This window comes from Salvia miltiorrhiza, chromosome 8 (assembly GCF_028751815.1).
Source record: "Salvia miltiorrhiza cultivar Shanhuang (shh) chromosome 8, IMPLAD_Smil_shh, whole genome shotgun sequence".
NCBI lineage: Eukaryota > Viridiplantae > Streptophyta > Magnoliopsida > Lamiales > Lamiaceae > Salvia > Salvia miltiorrhiza.
Genome location: NC_080394.1, coordinates 13,437,502 through 13,465,390, shown reverse-complemented (window position 1 = coordinate 13,465,390; position 27,889 = coordinate 13,437,502). Strand labels below are relative to the sequence as shown.

General features: G+C 35.2%; 3 protein-coding genes and 1 long non-coding RNA gene across 4 annotated transcripts; 1 reads left to right on the top strand and 3 right to left on the bottom strand.

Moving 5' to 3' along the window:
* Window positions 1–1,555: 1,555 nt before the first annotated feature.
* LOC131001172 (uncharacterized) lies at window positions 1,556–4,138 on the top strand. The gene is made up of 5 exons (XM_057927485.1): window positions 1,556–1,860; window positions 3,146–3,260; window positions 3,388–3,477; window positions 3,587–3,685; window positions 3,797–4,138. The coding sequence occupies exons 1-5, from the start codon at window positions 1,793–1,795 to the stop codon at window positions 3,896–3,898; spliced, it is 474 nt and encodes a 157-aa protein (XP_057783468.1). The 5' UTR covers window positions 1,556–1,792; the 3' UTR covers window positions 3,899–4,138.
* Window positions 4,139–9,622: 5,484 nt separating this feature from the next.
* On the bottom strand, window positions 9,623–11,766 carry LOC131001171 (uncharacterized). Its single transcript, XR_009093872.1, has 2 exons — window positions 11,434–11,766; window positions 9,623–11,358 (listed from the first exon to the last, which is right to left on the bottom strand). It is a non-coding gene; the product is annotated as an uncharacterized LOC131001171 (long non-coding RNA).
* A 2,468-nt stretch (window positions 11,767–14,234) lies between these two features.
* LOC131001170 (1-aminocyclopropane-1-carboxylate oxidase homolog 1-like) lies at window positions 14,235–17,142 on the bottom strand. Its single transcript, XM_057927484.1, has 3 exons — window positions 15,308–17,142; window positions 14,782–15,103; window positions 14,235–14,621 (listed from the first exon to the last, which is right to left on the bottom strand). Exons 1-3 carry the CDS (start codon window positions 15,829–15,831, stop codon window positions 14,364–14,366), a joined length of 1,104 nt encoding a protein of 367 aa, XP_057783467.1. The 5' UTR covers window positions 15,832–17,142; the 3' UTR covers window positions 14,235–14,363.
* Window positions 17,143–21,160: 4,018 nt separating this feature from the next.
* Window positions 21,161–24,200, bottom strand: LOC131001169 (transcription factor ILR3-like). Its single transcript, XM_057927483.1, has 5 exons — window positions 23,743–24,200; window positions 22,570–22,656; window positions 21,958–22,035; window positions 21,689–21,851; window positions 21,161–21,583 (listed from the first exon to the last, which is right to left on the bottom strand). The coding sequence occupies exons 1-5, from the start codon at window positions 24,045–24,047 to the stop codon at window positions 21,335–21,337; spliced, it is 882 nt and encodes a 293-aa protein (XP_057783466.1). The 5' UTR covers window positions 24,048–24,200; the 3' UTR covers window positions 21,161–21,334.
* Between the last annotated feature and the right edge of the window lie 3,689 nt (window positions 24,201–27,889).

Sequence of the window (27,889 nt, the reverse complement as noted above, 5' to 3'; positions counted from 1 at the left end):
ATGATGAAGACTTTTTTTCTTAGGAAATGTAATTTGAAGACTTGTTATCATTGACTTGAGTATTGAGACTTGTTTATTTTGAATTTTTAGTGACTTATTTTTTTATGTTGAGACTTTGTATTCCATTAATATGTTTTGTGCAATATTTTTTATGATGAAAATTAGATATTGTTGATTTTGTGACTTGCTTTTTTAATTTAATTTAAAAATAGTAGAATGGATTTGGACCCATGGACCTGTGAATCTGAATCTGGATCCCAAATTTTCAGATTTGTTGGATCTAGGGCGGATCTAAATTCCATAAATAAAAATGAATTTGAATCTAATATTAATTAAATCTGGTTCAGATCCAGCCCGTTTCCATCCCTAACCTTAAATAAATAAGAATGGATAGTTATAAAGATGCTACATAAAATCACGATTTAAGGAAAAAACTTCAATTACTAATTCTATAATTATATGATGTTGATGACAATATTCTCTGCGATTATTAATGTTTTTTCCACTTTATAAAAACAAAGAACAATTTTATTAGCTTGCTAAGATGGTCATCTTAGCATAAGTCGATCAACTATAATAGGGGCGGAGCCAGACTTTCGATTTAGGGGGGTTCAATTTTTTTTTTAACGTGACTTTGGAAGTGTGGCGAAGTAAATCACCCATCTTTTTAATTTTTGCAATTTTGTCCTCCCAATTTTTTCCTATCGTCGAATTGTTAACTCGAAACTTGTGTGAATTATTTCTCCATGTAATATACATGTTACGATGTATTTTGCAATAAAATTACTATATATTGAAAATTATGGTGCAAATACAGGATACAGTCTCTTTCTAATATGATTTTTTTAAAAATTTAAATTGTACTAAACGACGTCGTTTAGGCCTCACAAAAACGACGTCGTCTTTACTAATCCACACAAGCTGCAATTCAACACTCTGACGACCGAAAAAAAAAAAATTAGGGGACTTAATTGAAAAAATTGAAAAAATAGTGATTTAATTCGTCACACTCAAAAGTCACGTTAAAATTACAAATTCGAAATAATTTGTGATTTTATTTGCCAAAATCCCTTAAAACTTTGTAAGGCAAAGTAACTTTCAATATTAAATTAAAAAAATAAATCTCTAGAATCCAATCCAAGCATGATTTGTATAAATTAATTATGTATTCAGTCCTTCAAAATGTCTTAATTCTAAATATTGTATACCAATTACAGTATAAAATAGCTCAACATGATAATAATGTAGATAAAATTAATTTTTTTTGAAAATTAATAATGTAGATAAAATTATGAAAATACCCTACTATTTTTGAAAATATCAGGGGGGCAAGTGACACCCCCTGCCCCCTGACTATAATAATCCTGTCGATATATATGATTTGTTAATTTATAATTAGGAATTTCAACTTTTAAAGTCGGAAAGCAATATATTTTGAATATTTTTGTAATATTGTTCATAGGCTGGTACAAAAATAAATAAACGACTTTAACATTAGGACTTGTTGAAAAAAATATCAAGGCTGTGATGTTTGATGATATTTCTGTATATTTTCTTAATTAATTATATTAGTGATTTGATCGGGAGAAAAAAACGCATTTGTTTTGTTTCAAAATTTCCAATTCAAACAACACGCTTTCCAGAGGGGCCCCTAGAATCTCTCCAACTCCACCCCCCCTCAAGACGCCCCTTTTGAATCTTTGTCCTTTTTTTACTGCCCCAAATCTAGAGAAACATACTCAGTTCATCATCTAGAGAGAGAGAGAGAGAGAGAGAGAGAGAGAGGGAGACAATGGCGTTCATTTCTTTCCTCGGTAGACTCCTGTTCGTCTCTGTCTTCGTTCTCTCCGCTTACCAAGAGTAAGACTTCTGCCTCTCATATAGATCTGCGCTACTTTCACCTTCCGCCTTTTAACTTGTTTTCACCGTTCGCGTGTTTCGTGGTTTTCATTATGTGGAGTTTGTCGAAGTGTGAAGAAGCTTCGAGCTCGATTTAGCTTGTTTTTATCTTGAAGTTGTGATTTGGATTCGATACGATTGGATCTGATGAATATGTCAACAGATTGTGTGTTGAGGACCAAATTTAAGTGTTGCGATCTTATAATTTTGAGTTACTTGGTGATGAAGCATTGTTTTCGAGTTGGATAGATATTCTCTGCTTGAATTCGAAGATTGGTAAACTGATTTTATTTTGGTTTCCTTCAGATTTCTTTCCTTGTGAATTCGATAATAGAAAAATATGCAGTATCGATTTTATTGTTGTTGATTAAGAAAGTTTAAACTAAAGTGTAATAACTGAGTAAAGTTCTAAGTAAATTGTGGTATAATTGTTGCTGTGTGATTAGATGAGGATGGAGTAGTTATTCGTTGCTTGCGAAATTGCATTCTTCAGCAATGATACCCTGCTCTGCAGATTAATGATCTCTCATGTTTGAGAGGATCGAAGCTACTACCAGAATTTTTCTGAATTATGATTTATGACTTTCGTAGAGCTAATTTAGGTGTTTCCAGACTATGCTATTTTAGAAGAAGCTGAATGATATGTTTAGTTAATGAATTTGCATAGGAGATATTGATCCAATGTGTCCAGCTACCACGTTGTTTATGTTGCAACTGGAATTTTGTTATTTCTGTTGATCTTGATCTTGTTGATAATTGTTTTATCTGTTGTGTTTTTTATGATGGTAATGGGAAAATGGTTATTTAAACTGTGGCAATGCATAAATTAGTCTTTCTGGTATTTTCTATTCTGTTGTTTAGGTGCAACAGTTTATGCTGCTAAAATTTGTTGGTTGTGAGTATATTAAACCTGATTTCTTTTGTACGATTGACTGATTGAGATGCTTTTATGCTTTCTATCTTTGTGATGATTCTTTAATTTTTTATTCCTATGAGCACTCTAAATGCTATACAATAGTTACTCATGAGACCACGTGTCTGTTGATTACTAGTGTTTTTCTTATCTCTTGATTTTGAGTGAAGCTTCATCTAGTCTGAAATGGTAATTTGCACAAGAATTACTGTTCATTCCTTTCATTTCATTTATAGCGCCTTTCAAAATGCTGGGTGTATGGATATGCATCTATTCAGCCACACATGAATGTATGAAGCGCCTTCTTATGCAACCCGCTATAAACTTTTGTAGGTTCAATGAATTCGGTACTGATGGTGGACCAGCAGCAAGGCAATTAAAGCCAAAGTTCAGTGTTTTCTCAAAACATGTCACTACTCAAACTGGATTTCAAATTCCCCATGTAGAAGTAAGGAGAGCCTTCAATTCTTCCTCCTCCCCCATGCCAATTCACATTCTTGTTACACACACACACACACACATATATGTATATGTGCTGGCATAAATTTATAGATTGAGGAAATTGGTTATTTCAGATGAAACATTTGATATTGGGAGCTATCATCATGAAGTCGCTTGGTAGCCTTTTGTTTGTCTTCAGCAGCTCTTTTGGAGCTGTGATTCTGGTATTCACGTTGTACTAATCCTTATTCTATATATATATATATATATATATATATATATATATATATTTGAACACGATAGTTGTTCCCTAAAGTTCTATTGTATCCTCAGCTACTCCATCAAGCTATTTCAGCACCTATCTTGTATGACTTCTACAACTACGATGCTGACAAGAAGGAATTTGCTCAGCTCTTTGTCAAGTTCACTCAGGTGCGCTTTCATTCTATGAACCCATCACACATTCAATCTAAGATCCACATCACCAAATAAACTCATCATGCTGCATTCATTACTCACAACTCACTTCAATTTTCTGACCAGAACTTGGCGCTGCTCGGGGCCTTGCTCTTCTTCATTGGCATGACAAACTCAATGCCTCGGAGATCTTCAAAGAAGAAGACTCCTAAGGCGAAAACTAACTAGAGGACAGACAAAAGTAATTGGTTTTAGTTGCTTCATTAATTTGCTTTAACGGTCTGGTTAAGGAGTACTGAAACTAGTTTTTTTGTAAGCTTTGTATTTGTATCATTAGCAGCACTAGAGTGTCTGTGATTTCCTCTTGTCTTTATTTTTTTTGGACGATGTTGTCTCGGCTATGATCTCTTTCGAAACTCATGAATTTATATCATTAGTCACAGATGAGGCTTTAAGTTTGATGATTCATTCCTTCCTGATTTAATTGTTTGAATTTTGGAGTTGGTATATGCTTTTGGCCCAGAGTGGCCTAATTGGCTTGATTTGGATTTCGTAGAATTTTTTGCTTCACTTGTTGGTATCCCACAATTCATTTTAATTTTATTATTATTGATTAGGTTTTATAATTGTCATTTAAACATTAATCCACAAATTCTTAATCAATAATTGATTGGTGGTATTGGTTATTTTCACATGAGAGCATATATTTTAAACTTTAGTTTGTAGTAATAAATGCTAATGAGATTCAATAGATTTATGATAAAATTTTACTCCTATTTTACAATAATACTCTTTATGTTCCGCGAAGCTTGAATAATTTTTTTTCGGCACGGGTTTTAAAGAATTAGTATAATTGTGTGTTAAGTGTGGTAGGTGAAAAAATGGAAAAGTGAATAATGAAAAAAATTATCATATAAAAAAGTACTCAAATTTTACGAGATAGTCCGAATAAAAATATTACTCAAGTTTTGCGGGACAGATGGAGTAATTGTTAAAAATGTGACTCTAGTCCTAGCAGTGCTGGATGCTGCGCAATAATTACTCAACTGTTTTAAGTCCATTCTTCTATATATTATCAGATGCGGCTGCAATAAATGAGGTGAAAGTTATTGCTTGTGAAGCTGCAAATTAAAAAAGATAAAATGAACAATTAATCAACGCAAAGACTTGTGTGCGGGTGGCCGCATGGTATGCGGACCACCCGAACACATGTGTTTATATATTAAGTTATAGTAATGGATTTCAAGCTTATAGTAATGGATTTCAAGCTTATATATTAAGTTATAGTAATGTATGCGGACCACTACTCTTTCTCCCCAAGGTCAGGATTTCGAATCTTGTTGCCCCCATTTGTGCTTTTTGTTAGTTTTTTTTTCTTGTTTTATTTCTTTCTCTTTTTTTTTCATTTTTTTTCCTTTTTCTGTTTTCTTTATTTTTTTATCTTTATATATATATATTCTTTTTCTTTACAATATTTTTTTTTCTTTGCATTATTTTTAAATTTTACTATTTTTCTTTTGCATTTTTTAATATATTTTGGATTTTTTATTCTTTCGGTATTTTCTTTATTTTTCGTTTGTTTTTTATTTTTTGTTTTTCTTTTGTATTTTTTTTATATATTTTTTTGAAAAATGTAATATTTTAAAATATTACATTTCTTCAAAAACGTTACATTTCTTCATGTCAATAATTATTTTTTATTATAATAATAATAATTTGATAAAATAACTAAATGTAATGTTTCTAAATAATTACATTTGTTCACGATAATTGTTACTTTTATTTATGAGAATTTGTACTTTAGTTATTTGATCAAATAATTATTTGTGTAAGCAAAAGTAATAGCACTTTTAGGGTTTAGTATTCCCTATTTAGGATGTAGTATTCAGTGTTTAGAGTTTACAAAATATTGAATGATGGTTAATACTTATATTCACATAAGTATACATTTAAGCATGAAAATGTATATCTTAGATAAAATTAAAGTAAATATTGCCATTTGAATTTATTATTGAATGGCTAGGGTTTATTATTGAATATGACTAGGGTTTAGTATTCAAGGTTTAGGGTTTAGTATTCCGTGTTTAGGTTTAAAAAATACTGAATGATGGTTAATACTAATATTCACATAAATATACATTTATGCATTAAAATGTATATCTTAGATAAAATAAAAGTAAATATTGCCATTTGGGTTTATTATTGAATTATTAGGGTTTAGTATTCAGTGCTTAGGGTTTAGTATTCCCTATTTAGGGTTTAGTATTCAGTGTTTACAAAATATTGAATGATGATTAATACTTATATTCACATAAGTATACATTTAAGCATGGAAATGTATATCTTAGATAAAATTAAAGTAAATATTGTCATTTGGATTTATTATTGAATGACTATGGTTTATTATTGAATATGACTAAGGTTTAGTATTCAAGGATTAGGGTTTAGTATTCCCTATTTAGGGTTTAGTATTCAGTATTTAGGTTTAAAAAATATTGAATGATGGTTAATACTTATGTTCACATAAGTATACATTTAAGCATGTAAATGTATATCTTAGATAAAATAAAAGTATGCATTCAGTGTTTAAGTTTGAAACATTACATTTCTTCACAACAATGGTTATTTTTATTCATACGAATGTTTACTTTTAGTTAGTTACTTAAGTAATAATCTTTGTAAATAAAAGTAATTATTGATGTGAAGAAAAGTAAGCTTTATAACAATAATTACTTTTTAGACAACAATGATTACAATAAATATAATATTTTTGAAACATTACATTTCTTCATATCAATTATTACTTTTTATTATATATATCAATGATTACTTTTAATAAACATAAATAATAATATTATTATTTGATCAAATAATTATTATCGTAAGAAAAAATAATTATTAATATGTATAATGCTTTATATTGAATGAAAGTAAATATTTATATTACCATAAGTATACATTTGTGTAACAAAATGTATATCTTATGCTTATTAAAAGTAAATACTCATATTAGGGTTTAGTGTTTAGGTTTTAGGGTTTAGTTTACAGGGTTTAGGGTTTAATTTATAGGATTTAGGGTGTAAAAATATAATACTTTATATTAAATGAAGATAAATACTTATATTTATAAAAGTATATATTTGTGCGAATAAATATATATGTTATGCTTATTAAAAGTAGCATTTACTATAAGCAAATGTAATAATTTGGGGTGACGGATCAAATGGGCGCGGGTCAGGGGCGCGGATCCAGGTCAGGGTTGGCGCGCGGGTCGACCCGGCCGCATCCCATGCGGGTGCCCTCACCCAAGTCCAACTCATTAATCAAATTTAATTATAAAGTTTAATATATTAACTCTAACAGAAGGCCATTAATAAAAAATAAAAACTCTAACAGAAGGATTAGTTCAAGTGCTAATTTGTAGTTTTCCTTCAAATAAATTGAACAAGTTTCGGTGACTTTTAGTATGTTGGAATTCGGCCATGTAGTGATGACATTTCAATATTTAATGCTAGTATTTTTTTTCCTGAAAGTTTTTTGTCATGTTATAATCTATTTTCTATTTTGAATTATCTCAAAAATTACTTTTACTAAAAGAACCTTATTAATATTTAAGAAGATAATATATAGAGCATAAATAAGGATAAAATAGAACAATTATAAAAAAGTTATATTTTAAGACACTCAACACATACTAAACACCCTGGACATAACTCATAAATTACACAATATGGCACAAAAAATTATCCTCTACATTCTTAATTTATCTTACTTGATTCGACAAAAATACCTCCAAAAAAGCTACTTTCTAATTTCAACTTTAGTGTATGAATTTTGCGATCAATTAACAATATTATAAACAAATCACTTTATACTTAAATTAACAATATATTATACTATGCTAAAAAGAAATATGACATTTCCCAACTAGTGTTTGGATTATGAGTTGGGTGGATGGAATAAAAATGGGACCTATTGTAAGAACTTCCCACATCCTGTTATGTTGGGCCAGTAGATGTCTCTTTATTCTAAGCTTCCATAGCTTGTAGTTTTCTACAGATAACATAAGAATATAACGTGCGGAATGCTCCATGACAGGAATGCAATAAGAATGAAATGAAAAGATTTTATGTGATCAGTTTTGAAATACCTGATATTCAGATACAGAGGTCAAGAGAACCCACGCTCTGATACTAATTATTGGTCCCGAGCAAATACGTACTGGTGTATGGGGGGACACAACGATTTCGATTTCTCTTCTTCTTCAGAGAGTGTGTACTAAATAGTCTCAGCTGATAATGAGTCAATTGAGTTGATACAGATAAATTAACTGATGTTAGGCTAAAGCTAGTCAATTGTACTAATGTGGAATGTGGAGGTTGGTTCACTCGTTTTTCCAAAAATCCTTTAAGTTATCTTTTCAGCTTAATCAATATTTGGTTTGCAATGCTTGAGCTTATGGTAATGCGTGAGGTCAGTTTGCAATGCAATTTAAGCTGTTTATTAAAGCTGAAATGTAAATGCAAAGCAAAGAATACAAGTAATTTTACGTGGTTCGTAGAAAACTCTACGTCCACGGTCCTAGTTTACAGGAGAATTCCCTAACTTTGGATTCCTTGTTTTTAAAGTTGCTCGTCAACTTGATCAGTTAATTCGTTAGACTGATCCACGGGTTACGCGGCCGTGATCGTTAAAATAATTTCCATGATTGCACCCGTATACAATTATTCGCTTTTCAAACTACGAACTTGTAGCTCACTTGTTGATTTCCTTTTAACTTTTACACAAAGTGAAGGGTTGACAAAGAGGTTTTCCAACTAAGAGCACACTGTTACAATAAGAACAATAAAATAAGAAGTGTGCTCAAATCTAGGCTTCAGATACAGATAGTAAGGGCCTATAACTAAAGGAATGTTTGTATGCTAAATCCGGAAAAACTTATCTAGTAATTTCAGAAACTAACTTGTAAACACTTTGAGATTCCCTTCTTCGAAATGTGTTGTGCTCTTGAGAGTGAGAGTTTGAATGCTTGATACCTTGAGAGATTTCAAATTCATAGTGTTTCGGTAGTCTTCTTGTTAGGATACCATGGATTATTTATACATTGAAGTGTTGAGCAGATCCCTCGGATAAAGTGCTTCAAAAATCTCGGTGGTTGGCTTCAAAATTCTTCCCGTTGGACCCAAGGAAAGATTGTGACAGATTTTTGCAACTTCGTACCTTGAAGATGTTGACATTATGTAGAAAGCCTTGTACCATGTTGTCATTTCCTCTGATAAAGTGAGATCTTTATTAAATGTCAAATCTGTAACATTAAATGTCTGATATTGCTTGATACGCTACAAGGTTGACTCCGCTTTATTCTTTTCTAACTTTAGGACTGACATGACATAAATGACTCGAGATACATTATTATTATTATTATTATTATTATTATTATTATTATTATTATTATTATAAACATGTATCTTGGATATATAATTGAGAAATTATTTAACAACATGAATATATATTCGCGAATAATTTGTTAATTTATAATATTCATGAATATGTTTGCGAGTCTATTTGCAAGCTGGCCTGTTTAAGGTTGAGCTAAACATGTTCGTAAGTTCACGAGTCGAGCATATGCATACTCATATTCAACTTGATAATTTTATCAAATTCAAATTTGACTCATTTAAAAGACGAATGAATTTCAGACGAACTTTTCTCGAGCTAAACTCTAACTAATTCGCAAGCAATTTGATTTGTTTTAAAATGCAAATATTCTTAGATATTTTGGAGGCAACAGCTCCTTATCTATATATTGTTATAAAGGATATATTGGAAAAAATTTCTTAAAAATGTGGGTTCTAGGATTTCTATAATTGGAAAAGGACAAAAAAGTGAGGGAAGAAGATAAGGTTAATGGAAAATCGAAATTTGATACTATAACCATAAGGAAAGAGATCATTTTCGGTGCCATAATCCAAAATCCAAACTCCAAGTGCAGGTAGCAAGCATGTCTGAATACGATCGACACAGCGAATTAAAAGCATTTGATAATACGAAAGCCGGCGTGAAGGGGCTTGTGGAAGCCGGGGTCGCAAAGATTCCTCGTATATTCATACACGAACAATACATAAACGAGGAGAAGGCAAGTTCGGAGCTAAGTATTCCAGTAATCGACTTGAGCCAGCAGGATGGCGGTGGAATTATCGATCAAGTTAGATCCGCTTGCCAAGAATGGGGCTTTTTCAAGATCGTAAATCACGGAATTCCCACGAGTTTGACCAACAAAGTGATCGAGGCCGTGAAGGAGTTTCATGAACTGGACGCCGAGGAGAAGAAGCTCTACTACACGCGCGATATCAAGAAGAAGGTGGCCTTCAACAGCAATTTTGATTTGTATCAAGCCCCTTCCGCAAGCTGGAGGGATACTCTGTATTTGATCATGGCTCCTAATCCACCTCATCCTCAACACTTGCCTCAACTCTGCAGGTATGTATTAATTCTAGACGTGGTGTGGCTTTGGCTATAAATAAAACCTTATTGGTGTGGATGCAGAGATACGATGATGGAATACTCGAAGCAAGCAAAGAAGGTGGGAGTGATTCTGTTTGAGCTGCTGTCGGAAGGTCTTGGACTAGAGAGGAATCAGCTGATAGAGATGGATTGCGCGGAGGGGCAGTTCCTGGCGTGCAACTATTATCCGGCGTGTCCGGAGCCCAACATGACGCTGGGCTTCACCAGTCACACAGACAGTGGGTTTCTCACTCTTCTGCTGCAGGACCAAATCGGTGGACTGCAAATTCTCCACGAGGATTGCTGGGTTGATGTGCCGCCTTCTCCCGGAGCTCTCCTGGTCAACGTCGGAGATCTCATGGAGGTAAGCTGCACAAACACACACGTCTTAACAACACAGGATCATATAATCTGTTTTGTGGGTGTTGCAGCTGATCACCAACGGTGCCTTCAAAAGTGTGTACCACAGAGCGTTGGCGAGGAATGTAGGCCCCCGGGTTTCAGTGGCGCTCGTGTTCAGAATGCACGTCGAAGAAAGCAGTAGCTCGAGGGTGTATGGACCCATCAAGGAGCTGCTGTCCCAACAAAATCCACCGCTTTATAGGGACGCCAAGGGAGAAGAGATTGTTGCCTGTCGCTATGCAAAAGGCTTGGAGAAGACCCCCTTATTGTCGCATTTCAAGCTCAATTCATCAAAATAGTTTCTCCTTTACTTGCTGCCTATGGCTTTCTTTACACCTTTGAACCTATATGTCAGTTTTTTACCTAAACTAAGTGTTTGTTCAAATGTTTTTATGTTTTTGGTTCATTTTTCTGTCTTGGGGGAAAGCTAGGTAGATATTTTGTGAAGAAACTGATGAATGCCATTTGAATGAAGATGATACAACACAAACCATAAAGACCACTACATTATTTTGGTGCACTCAACATCATGCTACAGATTCAAGAGTCAGCTAATTATGCAGTTGGAAATGCAACAATGCAGTTGTTGCAGAAATACTGAGCATACTCTTCGGCTGTGGTAGGCCGATACCTGGGAGGGTTCGCCTCTGACAACAGCTCCTTAATCGGGCCATGAACGAGTGAGCTTGGGCCCCAAAGAAACTGGCAACAGATGTTCTTGGCCCAGCCCTGCTCGACAACACTCTGTGCTCCACGCTTTTATACTTATCGTTTGTCACCAGCTGAAATCACAAACCAAATACATTGTTTGGTCAATGCATATTTATCTACTTTAAATGATGAACTCAGATGCTTACCTGGTAGAGGAGGAATATCCACCCACTGGTTCTGATGCCTCACTTGCTGTCCTGCAGAAGCACGGTTGCAAAGTCGTTGTCTGAGTGCCTCGTCGTGCCTAATGTGAGCTCCGGCTCTGAGCACGATGGATAGTAATGGCAGATCACTAAAAGTGAGTCTGCACCTTCCATGTCAAAGAGGTGATCTGTGCTTAGCCCAAGACCTTCAGACAGCAACTGAAACAAACATCTTCCTAATCCCGTCACTTGCTTCGAGTATTCCATCATGATTTCCCTGAGGGACATTTATTTTTTAAAATTAACTTTGAAACTTTGGGATATCTCAAGCTCCGTGATAATTTATATCATTTAACCTAGTTTGACTTATTCATATAATCATATCCCATTAAAAAGATAGATCGGAAAAATCAGTCTTAAGAATAAATATACTAATCATACAAACCCTAAAACAAAATCATCTAATCTTTATTAATTACAAGGTATAATCTTCCATACTAATCATTTTCAATCATAGAAATCACTAATGCTGTTCAAAATGACCATTCGATTTAAAACTGGTATCAATTAATACAAAGCTAGCTGCTTCACCGTATAGTATGAAAGTTTTTTTTTTTCTTGATAAATCAAAGGGGTTATGGCAAAAAAATACACGAATTTTGAAAAAAATTGCAATTTTTATCTGAACTTTTAATTAAGCCAAAAAAATACATGAATTTATATTTTAATTTTAAGTGTTAAATATATTTGATTGTGCATTTAAATGTAATCGAGCGTGCCTTATCCAATGCATGAAGCCGGGGGCTTCTCCAAGATCGGCTTCTCCGACATATTAGTTCCAAGATATTCTCACTTTTTTAAAATTTTCTAATGCATTCTCACTCCAATATTAATTAAATTTGCTTTACGGTTCACATGATTCACTATTTTTTTTTTACTGCCTTTTGAATATTTTCTATCAAAAAAGTCAATATTCTCTCAAGATTGACATAAAGTTGAATTCTCCCTCTCAAGATTTGAAATTTAATCTTAAAATTAAATAAATTAGGTATTGATTCTTTGGTAAGCTTGAAATAACTTGTCAAAAAGTATTTCTGTAAGTTTTTATACAATTTATGTACATTTTTTTTTCTTCTTATTATTATTATCAATAGTTTGAGACATTTCGGTTAATTTTCAATAATTTGTCTCTTATTGTAATCATCAATAGTTTAGAATATTTTTTTAAAATGTTCATTAGTATAGGATATAAAATATACTTTTTCCAAAATAATATAACTGTGATGACTAATTAACAAATATATATAATGCATACTTTAAAATATAATATAAAATATATGAAAAATATGGAATTTTAATATTTTAATCTTCAATGAATTTTCTTGAATTATATTATCATGGTAAACTACCAAAGTTTGTGTTTGTCCACCAAAAATAATTATAAAAAAGAACGACACAAGTTTTAATAAAAATGATTGAGTGCATTGTGAGTGAGTAGAGAAAGGTTTTTACTTAAAATATAATATTAATAATGATAATTAACTGTATTATAAGTGGAGATTCTGGGCAGTTTGCTGATTCCGGCATCGACTAGTCCTTTCACGCCGGCTTTGTAGGAAATTGGTTTTGTATTGACCAATGTTTGATTAATTTTCGAGTATCGAAAATATTTAATTTTGCAGAATTAAATGACACAGGATCGATCTACGTTTTGAGTAGATGATCGCAGTATATTTATTTACTCAAAATCGATTTTCGGTGAATGAGAAATAATTATTTAAAGTTGGGTACTTGAAATGTAGAGTTGTGGGAAATGATAAGCATTAAAGAGAGATTAATGCTTATCCCACATTGATTTGTGGATAACATTTATTATAGTATAAAAGTTATTACATCAGAGCATGTAATAAAATTGTGTGCACACGTGACGGGTTGCAAAGCCCACACGCGCTCGTCGCCGCCCGCCTGGCTCCGGCTCCCGTCACCCGACGCGTGGCCATGGACTTGGATCTTGGTAATTGGTCTTTGGGCTGGCCTTTGGGCCTATCCTTAGCTCCCAACGGACCTTATCTTTTTGGACTAACGATTTCTTGATCCAAAGAACGAGGCCCAATCCGTTTGGAACTACAAGTGCACATGGACCCGTTGGTCTCCCAGCTAAGAGCTTCCACGTCTCTGTAGCAGGCTCCCCCATAAAATGGTTTGTGCCTATAAATAGGACAGCCTCCATGCATCCAACACACAACATCATACACACTGCATACACGCACTCTCTGCATTCATAGTCGAAGCTCTGTTCTCGCCTCGTTCCAGTTAGCCGGAGCTCGTTGGTCTGCGGTGCTGCTACCCACGAGACGAAGCTTTTTCATCTTTAGAGACGACACACCAAACCGAAAGTACTACCGGGGCGTATCTCGTCTTGTGGAAAGAGGATCCTCCTCGACTCGGCTGTTGTTTCTAGTTTTATTTCCTTGTAATTTCAATATAGTTATTTCCTTGTAATTCTGATCTTCTACATTTCCCGTTTCGTTGTAACGCACGCAAGCTTATTTCCAACAGGCTTTGTGGCGTCAAAGGCTTGCAACTCGCTCATCGGATCGTAGTTTAGATCGGCAGGTGCTTGGATTTCTTCACCATTGTTTGAGGTTTTCTTCTTGTTGATTGCAAACTTGGCCATTTTATGTAGTTTCATCTCTAAACAATTTTCTTTAGTGGGTAGAAGAAGACACAAATATGTGAATCATGAAATCGGTATTCATAAAATATTTTAATTTGATGTATTGAATCTGGTTGTTAGAAGTAGATAACAGCAAACGGAAACCATTTTAGTAATAAAACTGCAACAGTTAGATGACAATTCAATAACTTATTTCTAGACATTGACTAATATTGATTACAAGATAGGCGAAATTAAGGTATAGATGCTCGAAAAGCTAACCTTGCAGTTGGAAATGCAGCAAGGCAGAAGTGCCATCAAGGCCCTTGTTGCAGAAGTAGTCACTATACTCTTCAGCCGTGGTGGCGCGATACTTTGGAGGGTTCTTCTCCGACAACAGCTCCTTAATCGGGGCATGAACAATCGAGCTTGGGCCGGAGTTCCTCCCAAAGAAGCTGGCAACGGATAGCCTTGGACCGCCCTTGCTCGCCAGTACCCGGTGCTCCACACTTTTGTACTTATCGTTTGTTACCAGCTGCAGTCACAAACCAAAAACTATGTCTTCTCAATGCATATATCTACTTAGATGGCATTGGTTGAGTATTTTTATCTTTTATCACTAGCTAGATTAGCCTATACTAATTATATGTCTGTAGGCTAATTCTGAATAGTAAACGATGAACTGAGAAGCTTACTTGAAGAAGATCTCCAATGTTGACAATCAAGGCTCCTGGTAGAGGAGGAACATCCACCCACTGGTTCTGATGCCTCACTTGGAGGCCTCCGAGGCTGTCCTGCAGAAGCACGGTTGCAAAGTCGTTGTCGGAATGCCTCGTCGTGCCTAATGTGAGCTCCGGCTCCGGGCACGGGGGATAGTAATGGCAGATCACTGAAAGTGAGTCTGCACATTCCATTTCTAGGAGATGATTTGTGCTCAGTCCAAGACCTTCAGACAGCAACTCAAACATACACCTCCCAAATCCCATCACTTGCTTCGAGTATTCTATAATGATTTCCCTATAAGCGAGCATTTGGTTGGTGGATGAGATAGATAAAATTGATATTATCTCCGTCCATCAAGAATATACACTAATTATCTGATTTGGCGTCCATCAAGACAGAGGTAGTAGAATTGGATTATTTGGATTATTTTGGATTAATTGACTGTGGTGTAAGATAAATTAAAGGATTATGACTAAAATGTTGAGATTTTGTAGATACCTGCAAAGGTGAGGCAGTTGTTGAGGGTGTGGGGGAGTAGGAGCAACAACACAGTAAAAGGAGTCTCTCCAGTTAGCTGCGGGGGCACTAAACAGATCGAAATTACTGTTAAACCGAAACGGCTTCATGAAATCTCTGGTGTAATACTGCTTCTTGATTTCCGTATCCAGCTCCATAAATCCACCAACTCCATCCAACATATCCTCCAAACTTCTAATCGGAATCCCATGATTCACCACTTGGAAGAAACCCCATGTCTCCGCTGCTTCTCGAATCTCGCCTACAACTTTACGGCGTACGCTAGGATCCCTGTCGAACCTCTCCAGGTCTATCACCGGGAATTCGAACTGGGCTCCGGCCGCTGTCCGGATATCCTTCAAACTTTCCGGTGGATGAAGGAAGATTCTGGGCAACTTGGTGATTCCGGCATCGACTAGTCCTTTCACGCCGGCTTTCGTGTCATCGAAGGCTTGCAACTCGCTCTTCCGATCGTACTTTGAATCGGATTGTGCATCGTCGACCATTTTTTCCGGATATTTTTTGGGAAAGTAGGAACTAATTGCAAACTCGGAGGAATTTTAATGGCAGATCATGATTAATGGTTGGCTCCCATGGATGCATATGGGTTCACTACTTTGACTATTTTGTGATTAACTAACACTGCCGAGTGCCGATAGCCGACAGTGTGTGCATTGCACACCATTGGGTAAAATTGTAGCCAACAGAGAGTGATGTGTACCCAAAGCTGAATAGGGAAATAAAGAATTCCAGCATCATTATCCTAAATCAAGCAGAGTAGTATGACTCTTGTTATTTTATTTCATTTGAACGGTGGAAGCAAGAAAAGGATATGTTGATTAGTGATGGGCGGCGCGTCATAGTCATAGATATGAGACAAAATATTTTGGGTGAAGTCGCGATGGTGGCAGCTTGAACAATTAAGTGGAGATAGGAGTAGTTCATAATTAAATAGAAACAAAAATGAGGAGTAATTTAGTGATTGAGGTGGAAGTGGGACAAAAGAGGGGAAACGATGTCTTCTCCGGAGTTGCTACTTTTTTCAATATGCATTCTGAAAAACGATGCCACTCATATTCTTGGACCTACTTTATTAGCCAACACCATTCCTCATCAGCTGCAACAAAATTGGAGGAGAGATTTTTTCAGCACATGCTGATGCTCATAGCTGAAGGTTTTCAGCTCAAGTGGAAGTTTTAGCAGATAAATCAGCAGTGCAGGAAATATTGTTGTCTGCTGAAAATTTTATCAAAATTGGCGCGGTGACTACTAGTTTCTCATTTTACCGTTGGGCTATGTGAATTATCTAGCTTTGTATGTTGTCTAGATTCATTATTTCCTTCGTATATGTAAGGGATAATAGAATAGATACATAGATAAGAGAGAGCGTAGAAAACAACAAGTGATGTAGCAGTTAGATAGAAACCATTGGTGCATTGTGTTAGATGGTTGTATTCTTCGTGTTGTTAAGCATTGCTCAATCCGATTATTATTAGCTATTGTGGCTCAGGAAACTATGTAATTAGAACAATTGGATGTGAAGACATCTTTCTTAAATGGAGACTTGGAAGAAACCATTATCATGAAGGTTTCATTATGCTTGGAGATGAATCAAAAGTGCGTTTGCTAAAGAATCCTTATATGGACTGAAACAAAGTTCATAAAGTTCCATGTAATGGTGTACCTACATATGGACTGAATCCTTATATACCTACACATGACAAGTGTAGGTATATCAAGGAAGTGTAGATTCTAGTTTGGTGTATCTACTCTTGTATGTTGATAGCTAGCAAATACAAGTCTAAAATTGACAAGGTAAAAAGTGATTTGATGTTTGAGTTCGATATAAAGGATCTTGGTAGTGCTAGAAAAATTTTAGGTATGGACATACACAAAAATAGAAAATAGGGAACACTGAAATTAGTGCAGACTGATTTCTTCAGGAAAGTCTTCAGAAAGTTCAATATGCATCAAGCAAAAGTTGTTAGTGCTCCTCTAGCTTAACATATAAAATTATCTGAGAATCAAAAGTCAAAGACTAAAGAAAAAATCAGAGAAATGATTAGAATTTCATATGCACAAGTTGTAGGAAGTATGTATTGTATGGTCTGTACTTGACCAGATTTTGCTCAAGCTATTAGTGTGTCTAGTAGATTCATGGCTAATCCAAGAAGAACACATTGGGAATCTCTAAAGTGGATCTTGAGATATTTCAAGGCTACTCTGAAATAGGGATTTTGTATAGTTGAAAGTTATGTGGATTCAAATTATGCTTCAAACATTGTTCACTCTATATGGAGCTATAATTAGTTGGAGATCTATGCTTCAATCTGTTGTTGTTCTATCTACAACCGAGGCTTAATATATGGTCGTCACAGAATCAGTGAAAAAAGGCTTGTAGTATTATAGTGTCAGCATGAAGTGGTTATTATCTAAGGACTTCTTCAAGGGCAGCTTAGCTAAAGTTTCTGTTAGAGTTAGTTTCAGCTCAAAACCGAGAGCTTATGCTTCACTCTGTTCCATGTGTGAAGGACTGTATCTAGGTTCATTCCAGATCAACTTATGCATCCATATATAAAGCTCTTTCCCAGCTCCAGCTCAAGGTGGTGATATACCGGTTTTACAGCAAGTTTATAGTTGAGAGTAGTTATTAAGCAAGAAATCTGGTGTGATTAGATAGCTTTTACTTCATCTATTTTTCTTTGAAGTTTGCTTGTTGTAATCTGTAATTGTTCTTGAGTGTTAGTAGTGAAATTCTTGTCTCTCTTCCATGGATGTAGATCGAAAGATCAAACCACGTAAATCGGTGTTCTTGCTTTGTTTCTTGTATTTCTTTTATTGTTCTTTAATCTCAAATAAATCCACTACAAGTGGCACCATCTATGGGAAGAAGAATTGCGTAAAGATTACAGGAGAAAAGGAAATTGATCAGAAGAGAGTTTGTCCTTGAAGTGCTGCGACTGCACAAACTTGATTGTGACTCAATCAATGGCTACTGCTATCTGCTAAGTTTGACACTGAGAAGTTTACAGGAAGAAATGATTTCTCCTTATGGAGATTGAAGATGAAGGCCATCCTTATTCAACAAGGATTGGCTGATGCCTTGAAACCAGAGTAGGTAATCAAGGAGGGTGAGGCCAAGGCTTAACATGAAGAGATGTTGCAGAAAGCTCATAGCACGATTATCCTCTATCTTGGGGATAAGGTGCTAAGGGAGGTATCCAGAGAAGAATCTGCAGCTCGTGTGCGAGCTAAATTAAAAAGCCTATACATGACTAAGTCCTTGGCAAATCGGTTGTACTTACTAGATCACAGAGGATAAAAGCCTTGGACCAGCTAGATGATTTCAACAAAGCCATTGATTTGGCAGACATTGAGGTCGAATTGGAGGATGAAGACAGGGCTATTTTGCTTGTTGTAATATGTAATTGTTCTTGAGTGTTAGTAGTGAATTTTTTCCCTCTTCCGTGGATGTGTATCGAAAGATCGAACCACGTAATTCAGTGTTCTTGCTTTGCTTCTTGTAATTCTTTTATTGCTCTTTAATCTCAAACAAACCCACAACATGGCTTAAAGGCATTCTCAGTGAATTTGGGATAGAACAGAAATATGTTACAATCTTTGGTGACAGTTAAAGTGCAATCCATTTAGTGAAACATTAAGTGTTCATGAGAGGTCTAAACACATAGATGTGAAAATGCATTTTGTGAGAGATATTGTTGAGAAACGAGAAGTGAAGGTTTCTAAGTTATCAACTCTTAGACAATGCAACTCATGTGTTAACTAAGGCTTTGGCAACATCAAAATTTAGGCATCGTCTTGAGCTGATCAGCTTGAAGTCGAGTAAGTAAAAAAATGGAGTGTTAAAATGGGAGTAAAAGGCAGGGAGCCAGGATAGAGAAGTCATGCAATCAAGGTGGAGATTGTTGACAGAAAAGATAGGGACTGCATAAGCATGAGTTGAGGAAGTTAGCTGCAAAGTCAGCTTGAGCTTACTAGCATGTTGGTGCTGAAACAGATCGGCATTGGTGAGGTTTTTCAGCACGTGTTGAAGCTGAGACAGATCAGCTCAGCTGAAAGTTTTAATTGATAAATCAGCAGTACAGGAAATAGCATTGTCTGTTGAAAAACTTATCCAACACTCGTGCGCAACGACAATTAGTTTCTCATTTTACCGTTGGACTATGTGAATGTATCAAGCTTAGGATCTTGTCAGATTCATTCTCTCCTTTGTATATACTCTATCCATCCTGTAAAAATAGTCAGATTTTAATAAAAGTGGTTAAGTATGTTACGAGTGGAGAAAGAGTCTCACTGTAAAGGTAGGGTTAATAATAATTGTATTGTGAGTGGAGAGAGGATCCCACCACATGGTAGAAGGATAATATATAGTGAAGGTAGTGTCCATAAATAGAATAATACTATTTTTTGTAAACACCCAAAAAGAAAAATTATGGAGTAACTATTTTTACAAAACGGATGGAGTATAAGAGAGAATAGAATAGATACAAATATAAGAGAGAGCGTAGAAAACAAGAAGTGATATAGGAGCTAAATAGAAACCATTGATGCATGCATGGTGCTAGATAGTTGTGTTATTTGTAGCTGCAGATTGTAATTGTTCATCTTGTTTGGTTGATAGAGGAGTCCTGTTTATTTGCCCGTGGAAGTAGATTCATCACAAATCGAAGCACGTAAATTTGATGTACTTAGTTAGGATTTTACATTTTTGATTCTGGCAATTGTGATCCAGTTTGTTATTGATTTCATAATAGATGAAAATGGTTACCTGCATAAATGTTGAGGACGAGAGCAGCGGGAGAAGGCGGCCGATCCCATCTTGGAGAACCAAATAGGCCCTCTGCACAATCCATGTCTCTCAATCCGATAGCAACTCCACAAGAACCACTCCTAACTCCTTCAGTATTCTAACATCTCCGGCCATGGGTGTCCCTCCAATTTGTGCTAGATGCTTGATGCAAATCGAAGTTGCTGTTGTACACCACATTCTTCTTGAAATCGCGGGAGTAATACTGTTTCTTCATCTCTGCGTCCAAATCGTGAAACTCTTTTACACTTGCGACAACTTTGTTCGTCAAAGTCGTTGGAATTCCATGATTTGTGATCTGGAAAAATCCCCACTCCTCACAAGCATGTCTAACTTGATCAATGCTTTGACCACGATCGCTGTTCAGGCATTCCATCTCGGATTTGCTTGAGGTAGATTTTCTCTCCAGTATGAATTCCTCGTTGATGAAAATGCGACAGGCCGCTTTCTACAAGACCCTTCACGCCTGCTTTGGTATCGTCAAATTCTTGCAGCTCTGTTTTTCTATCGTTTTCGGACATGTTTGGTGGGTGTGTTTGCTCAGTTGGAGTGAGCACCATTTTGTTTTGCTGTAGCTGGCCAACATTCAACAAAAGGAAGAAGATAGATATACCAATGTGGAATTGAGGTTAATTAAGAAATGGTAGGAATATTTTGAATTTAGTGTTTTGCAGCACCTTTGGATTTATTGTGCAGACACAAGATTCTCTATCAAATTTCTGATACTGGGTCATATTTTAATTTTGAACATCTGTCACGCATCTTGTTTGAAATGAACTATTTTCATTATATATTCCATACATATTATTGTAGTTGCTGGAATAAGATATGAAAATGGATTTGCAGTATGCCAATGTTTTTTAGGTGAAGTTAACTTGTGTATAGAGACATAGATGTGTCCAATATTGGCAAGCTTAGCCCACATTTTCTGGGAAGCAGCTATAAGTTTATCGTATAAATATGAAAGAGGATGAAAATGCGACGCAAAAGCAAAATGTAAGAATTCATTTCCCTCGAATCGAAATCTTTCAACTTATTCAGTACTCAAAATTTGTTCAAAACAGCATTAGAAGAAAGAAGATAAAATCAATTGGCGGGCATTTCATATTTACAAGCATGTCATGCAGAACGATTCTCAACTGCATGATCAAACTTATAAGAAGCATCAAGGCATGTACAAATCAAGCAGCAGGAGGCCTGAGCTCATGATCTTGAGACGTATCACGAGCAGCCGGTGGTAGATACTGCCACATCGGGACGAGACTGTAGCCGGGGAACATTGGCATCTTGTTCGGGGCAGCAGGGTATACCGGTGGATGTGCAGGCATGAACCCGGTAGGAGGAACGGCCATGCTTTTCAGTTGCTGCTCCATCCTCTCTTTATCTGTCTTGAGCACCAGCTTCTCTTCACGAAGTTCGTTTTTCTCCGCCTGTTTTAAATATGAAAGATAGTTATAGCACTGAAAGAGGTTTCGCTCGATAAATGACAATTTGAGGTGGCTCGGTAATTCTAAAATTTAGGGTTGATGTCTGACCTTCAAAGTTTTGATCTCTTCTAAAAGCTTCTCGTTCATCTCTTTATACTCCTCCGATTCAGTTTTTAGCTGGTTTAGAACTCTGATGGCATCACCTAGTATGGCCAGTTTGTCCGTTTTTGCAGGTCTTCCAGGTTCTAGAGTATCAGACAATTCTGTAAACCTGCACCAAGCCCAAAATAGTTCTTTATTTGAAACAATCCATCTTGTCCTTCACGTAATGCACTACCACGATCTCCAACTTTCTTTAAGTACATAGTAAATACTACCTGTCATTCAATTTTTCTCTCCTCATTCTCTCACGGCATGCTTTGTTTCCTGTTCCACCACATTGATCGCTGCGTCCCCTGTAGAATGGATGCAACAAGGCCTAGAATTAAGCTGGCTTCATTTGAAAAAATTGAGACAAAACATTTATCCCAACAGTTTGTTTTCATTTTCACATCTGATAAGGTGAAGTTAAAGAACAATTTGAAATATATTTGCACTAGGAAAAGAACATAAAAACATAACCAAGCTTCCATTATCAAGTCCATTCGTGAAAACCTTATGTAGTTAAGAAGGCCAACCGACTAATCATTTTATTGAAGGAACTGGCCATGAAGCAAAACGTTAACCTGTAACTTGAAACATTGGTGATACTATCAAACTGAAATATATTAGATGTGCTTCAGGTTTTTTAACAACACCGAGCAGCTTAAGACAGCAAGACATTGTACCATGTAGCAAATTCAAACTCTGCACATACATGCAGTACAGTGAGAAATGACTCAAAAGTGCCATATCATTGTTTAGTACTCTCGTGAATCCAGCTGAATCACATTATAGAAGCTTTATACACTCCTCCAGCTACCCAAATACAGAAGAATATTGAAGATTACCTCTTTTTTCGGCTTTCTCGCTCTTCTGCAGAGTCACTGACATGTGATGTAGTTCCACTAAACGACACATCGGTTGCCACACAAGCACTTCAAATAAAAAAATGAATGTATCAAAACCAAATATTGTGAAAGATTTATAACAGGTAATATATATTTCGCTGTAGAACTGTAATAACTAATAGTAACAAGTAAAACAGTAGCCAAATGATACCATGAAATATAACTTTAATACTCCCTCCGTCCACGAAAAAGAGTCTCATTTAGGGTTCGGCACGGGTTTTAAGATAGTTGTTAAAGTAGGTGTAAGTGGAGTAAAAGTAAATTTATAGGAGTATTGCTAATATCGCTTTTAAAATTTCTTAATCCTCAATTAACTTTTGATGGCAATAATTTTAACTTTAATAAAATTATTCAATTAATTTTTCATCTTAATTCAATTTAAATTTCAAACTTCATTTTAATTCAAGAGTGGGAATTTCATATTGAAGCATATTTACTCAATTTATGCAATAAATAGAAATGAAACAATGCAAGCTGTGAAAGTAAGCTGCAACTTGGGATGTATTGCTGCAGTACTCAATGGACAGACTACCACAGAATAATTTCACCATGACTATAGTCTGGAATCTTAACAACTGAGTGATAATTAACCGCCTTATGAGCTCTAGGAACACCTATAAGCAGCTCAGAGTTTAAAAACATAAAAGCTGTGCATGAGCTCAAACCTCGCTCTAACCACCTGTTCGGGTCAGTTTATAACCGTAAGCACAGCTTAAAAATCCTGTAGATGTCTTTTTTTAGTTTTGCAGAATATTTCAAATAGCTGCATTGGCTTAAATCTAGATCTCCACTGAATATTATTAATAACGAAATAAATCTACAAAACGGGTTCCTGTCTAATTCCCATTTCGAACTCTCAATCCTAAACATAGCCCTAAATTATGCTGAAATCCACCAATTCTTTTGAGAGAATTCACGTATATCAGGAAGCAAAATCAAAAGTTCGTCCTCACCCCCCCCCCCCCCCTCACAATTTTTTTTTCAGAAAACTTATATGAAAACCACATCTGAGGGACGCAAAATGATATTTACAAAGTCAATTCAAAAATCAAAAGCAATCAAGCACACAAAGCAAAATATCGTTATAGAAAAAGTATTCCAAAACAAACTCACTTTTGCGCCGGTGGCTGAGGGTTCCAATAAAGGCCGGCGGCCGGGACGGCGTCGTCCAAGAGGCTGCTGTAATCGATTAAGTCGGTCCAGCAATTCTCATCGAGTGAATCCACGTGATGTGCATAACCATTCATCATCACAATCACGTGCAAAATTAGGGCAAAAAATTGGGGTTGGCGAGTTGAATTAAGAATTGGGATTTTGATTTCGATTTTTGAGGGAAACAACCGAATGATGGGGAGAAATTTGGGGGTGAAAAAGCAGACACACGAGATATGATTCGGCGGGGGTGGGAAGTGGACCATTGAGGAGGTGCCACGTGGATGGCTGCGTCAATTATTGGCTTTGCTAAATCAACAAAGTTGTTATTTGAGTCGCCGCATATATGCGTGAAAATACATAAAGCAGTGAAATGATGTTCAAGTGCGATTTTTCATCTGATGCGATGCCGATGCCAATGCGCCATTGGCAGCTTCGTTTATTCTCCTCCAAAGTAATAGTTAAGATTAAAAAAAGCTATTTGACTAAGCTTATTTTAAAGAATTTATAAAATATAACTGTTTAATTATTTATAAATTATTAAAGTATTTTAGATAATTGAATATAAACTAGAAAGAGAATTTTGCGTTAGAGAAATAAATTTGAAATGATATATAATGAAAACAATAAATCATAGTTAAATAATATTTGTGAAATGATTGTTGCATATAACATTATAAAAGAATAAGTTGGGGATAGAGAAATTTGTTTTTTCAAAGTGTTTAATAAAATCAACTTTTAAACAACTTTAAAGAGCTTGTAAGCTCACTCAAACACCCTCTAAATTATTATTGAATTGTGACTAAATTTTGTTTGTCAAAAATCTAAAAATTCACTAATACAATTGAGTTTAAATCAGCTTTCTATACTCATGTTCAAATACAAATTTGATAATTTCTTTTTAAATATATTTTATTCAAAAATATACAATACATTTGAATTTAATCAGCTTTCTATACTTATGTTTAAATAAAAATATTGAAAATTTTCTCTTGTGAAAAATAATGTACTATTAGCTATAATACTATAAAAATATAAGTTGCATATACTTTACAAAAAAATATTTTGAGCCAACTGTTTTAATGAGCTAATATGTCTAAGTTGTGTGAAGCTCAAATCAACTCATATTTACTCAACAGGTTTCACAAAACAAGCTCGAATGAGCTTTTTTCAGTTGCTCTAGTAGCTTGACTTTATCTGTGGCCCTAATTTTGATTTGTTTATTTTTTTTATAAATAGTTAAAATACCTTACTAATATTAGAATTATAAATGAATTAAGTAACAATTATTGTCATCTTTTTTTTTACTTGATCAATTATTGTTATCATTCTTATACTAGGCTGGATTTTGATTATTTTGTGTTCGACTTAGGTTTAGAATATGGACTTGATTATTGTTTAAATAAGTTGGAAAAAAAATAGTAACACTGACTTAATCTTGGGTTCAATTAATGTATATTAAAATAAAGTATAGACATAGAGCATCTGATAGATTTTGATCTCATCTTATCACAATTATATTCTCATTCTTGATTTTGTTCAATTTCAATCCTTGGGTAAACTAACGAGTAACGCCCCCAACCAAATGCAGCCCAATCAGCTCCAGGTATACTATGTGGCCTTTCCCATGTATTAAGAGGCAGCTGGGGTAAGCTAAGGTGAGGAAAAAGTTGAGGAAAAAGTTCAAACTCATAAAGTGAAGATTATAATAAATAAATCATTACATTCTGCACCTCAGAATTTGGTAAGAATATTCCAAGTATACAATCATGGTCACGAAAGGATTCCTTCGGATCTCATCTAAAAAAGATCGCAACAATGTATAAAATCACATCTCATACTTTTTGAAGAAAACACTGGCAAATAATATAACACTGCTTAGTTTGTAAGACACTTCAACTCCAACCAAATGTAGATATGTGTAAATTGTAATTGGTAGAGTGTGTTTACTTTGATAAATAAATTTATCATGAAAAAATAAAAGATAACAAAAATTTATATTTTTTTAGATAAATTGAAAGGATAATATAATTCAAGGGGTGACTAAACAGGTTGTGGGTATAGGGATAGGGTGTTGTGTTGCTAAAATATGCGGGTATCGGCTATACCCGTCAGGTATCGGGTATACCTTAATACCCGCTTAATTTTTTAACTAATATATAATTTTATTATTTTATATAATTTAATAATGTTTTTTTTTTTACTTTGGGGGAGGGGGAGCGGTGGGGTTTGATCTTTGGACCTCACTGTTCGTAGACAGGAATTTGCATCGCTTGGTGTTTTTTTGGGGACTATAATTTATATAATTTAATAATGTTAATTCAATAATTTGAATTTCAAGACTTGAGTGCGGCTGTGCCCTAACGTGAATACTGAATAATTTGAATACTGAACATAACGTGAATCAGTGTTTTAGAGATTAAGTTTGCACTTTGACAAGCTTGAGAAGAGAAACATTTAACATTATATATGAATCGACATCCAATACCTGCCAACGGTTTACCAAAGTAATTTGGGTAAATATCAGTTTATGGCCCATCGTTTGGGCGTTTTCTCAAATATATTCCACTCTAAGCATATTTACAAAACAATACCCCTCGTTTCTTTTTTTTTATGGCCCACAAAAATAATCCGGCGACCGGTATTTGACGTGTCCGGTCAAGCGCCATGTTGGAAATACACTTGGAATTAAAAAAAAAAACAAAAGAAATGGAATCGGGAGACACCATCTCTCTCCCTTGCTCTGCCCCGTCATCTCCCTCTCTATCTCTCTCATTCCCTATTCTCCCTTGCTCTGCCCCGCCTCCATCTCCGGCGAGGGGCCATAAACTAACAGTTTTGAAAATTCGCTCAATATCAACAATTGTTTCAAGAGATGCCTGCTGCAAATGCGAGCGATCATCAGAGTTTTCCGGTTGATTTTGACTACGATCAAAGGGCAAATTTGTTGGAAAATTCGAGTTTTCAATCGATGAACACAAATAGCAGCAGCAGCGATAACAACAGTGCTCCTACGCTTGATTCGGCCTCCACCGTCATCAACGGTGGCGGCGAAGATAAGAGAGAAAGTTTCTGCAGTAATCTGTTGAAGTTTGAGATTGCGGAGAGTTGGGATTTGGATTATTTATTGGAAATTTGATTTCATTTGTTTTACTTGTTGAAGGGCACAAATTTTTTTATTGAGGTTTCATTATTCAAATTTCATGTATAGATTATAGAAAAAGAAAAAAAAAACTTAAAAGAATAGATCTTGTCATATTTGAGTTTAAATGGACTTTTTCTATTATTTGAAAATTTGAAAGTGAGTCATTAACATAATTTTATATGCGTTCTTTCACTCTTTTTAGATTCGAACTGCCATCGGGAGCCACGCCGTGGCCAGAGGCTTCGAGCTGTTATGTAAAAATTCATAATTATTATTTATGGTGGCCCTAGCCGGAGACGGAGGCGGGGCAGAGAAGGGAGAAGTGGGAAGGAGAGAGATAGAGAGGGGGTGACGGGGCAGAGCAAGGGAGAGAGATGGTGGCTCCCAATTCCATTTCTTTAGTTTTTTTCTTTTTTTATTTCACGTGTACTTTCAATATGGCGCTTGGCCGGACACGTCAAATACCGGTTGTCGAATTATTTTTATGGACCACAAGTAAGAAAAAAAATGAAACGATGAATATTATTTTGTAAATATGCTTAGAATGAGATATATTTGAAAAAACGCTCAAACGATGGGCCATAAACTGATATTTACCCAAGTAATTTTCAATAATTATCTTTCGACTAAACGTTGAAATTCGCAGCTCGTAACAAATATTGAACATCGATCCATACGCCAACGAGATTATCAAAGCTCAAACTTGGATTTCTAGAATCAAGAACTCGAACAAGGAAAATTTGAAAGTTTGGGTTGCAAAGAAAACTGGGGAATAATTGCAAAAAATTGTAAGGTCGAACATTTGTTTGTTAGAATTCAAATCGAAACCGTAAATTAAGTCAAAGTCTATGTTATTTACGTGGCACTTAACAAATTAAATAATATTATGAAATCGCCCAACATTTTCGAAGTAGAGCTCCCCAAAGTACACTTACAACAAGTGCAACTAGCTAAGAGAAACAC

Excerpts from the sequence above, each read along its gene's own strand:
- LOC131001170 (XM_057927484.1), bottom strand. The coding sequence starts at position 15,831 with ATGGTCGACGATGCACAATCCGATTCAAAGTACGATCGGAAGAGCGAG. Across the intron at positions 15,104-15,307 it reads CAACTGCCTCACCTTTGCAG|GGAAATCATTATAGAATACT; the intron begins GTATCTACAAAA and ends GCTCGCTTATAG. Across the intron at positions 14,622-14,781 it reads ACATTGGAGATCTTCTTCAA|CTGGTAACAAACGATAAGTA; the intron begins GTAAGCTTCTCA and ends TTGTGACTGCAG.
- LOC131001172 (XM_057927485.1), top strand. The coding sequence starts at position 1,793 with ATGGCGTTCATTTCTTTCCTCGGTAGACTCCTGTTCGTCTCTGTCTTC. Across the intron at positions 3,261-3,387 it reads TTCAAATTCCCCATGTAGAA|ATGAAACATTTGATATTGGG; the intron begins GTAAGGAGAGCC and ends TGGTTATTTCAG. Across the intron at positions 3,686-3,796 it reads TCTTTGTCAAGTTCACTCAG|AACTTGGCGCTGCTCGGGGC; the intron begins GTGCGCTTTCAT and ends TTTTCTGACCAG.
- LOC131001169 (XM_057927483.1), bottom strand. The coding sequence starts at position 24,047 with ATGGTCCACTTCCCACCCCCGCCGAATCATATCTCGTGTGTCTGCTTT. Across the intron at positions 22,036-22,569 it reads CGAGAAAGCCGAAAAAAGAG|GGGACGCAGCGATCAATGTG; the intron begins GTAATCTTCAAT and ends TCCATTCTACAG. Across the intron at positions 21,852-21,957 it reads AGAGAAAAATTGAATGACAG|GTTTACAGAATTGTCTGATA; the intron begins GTAGTATTTACT and ends GGCTTGGTGCAG.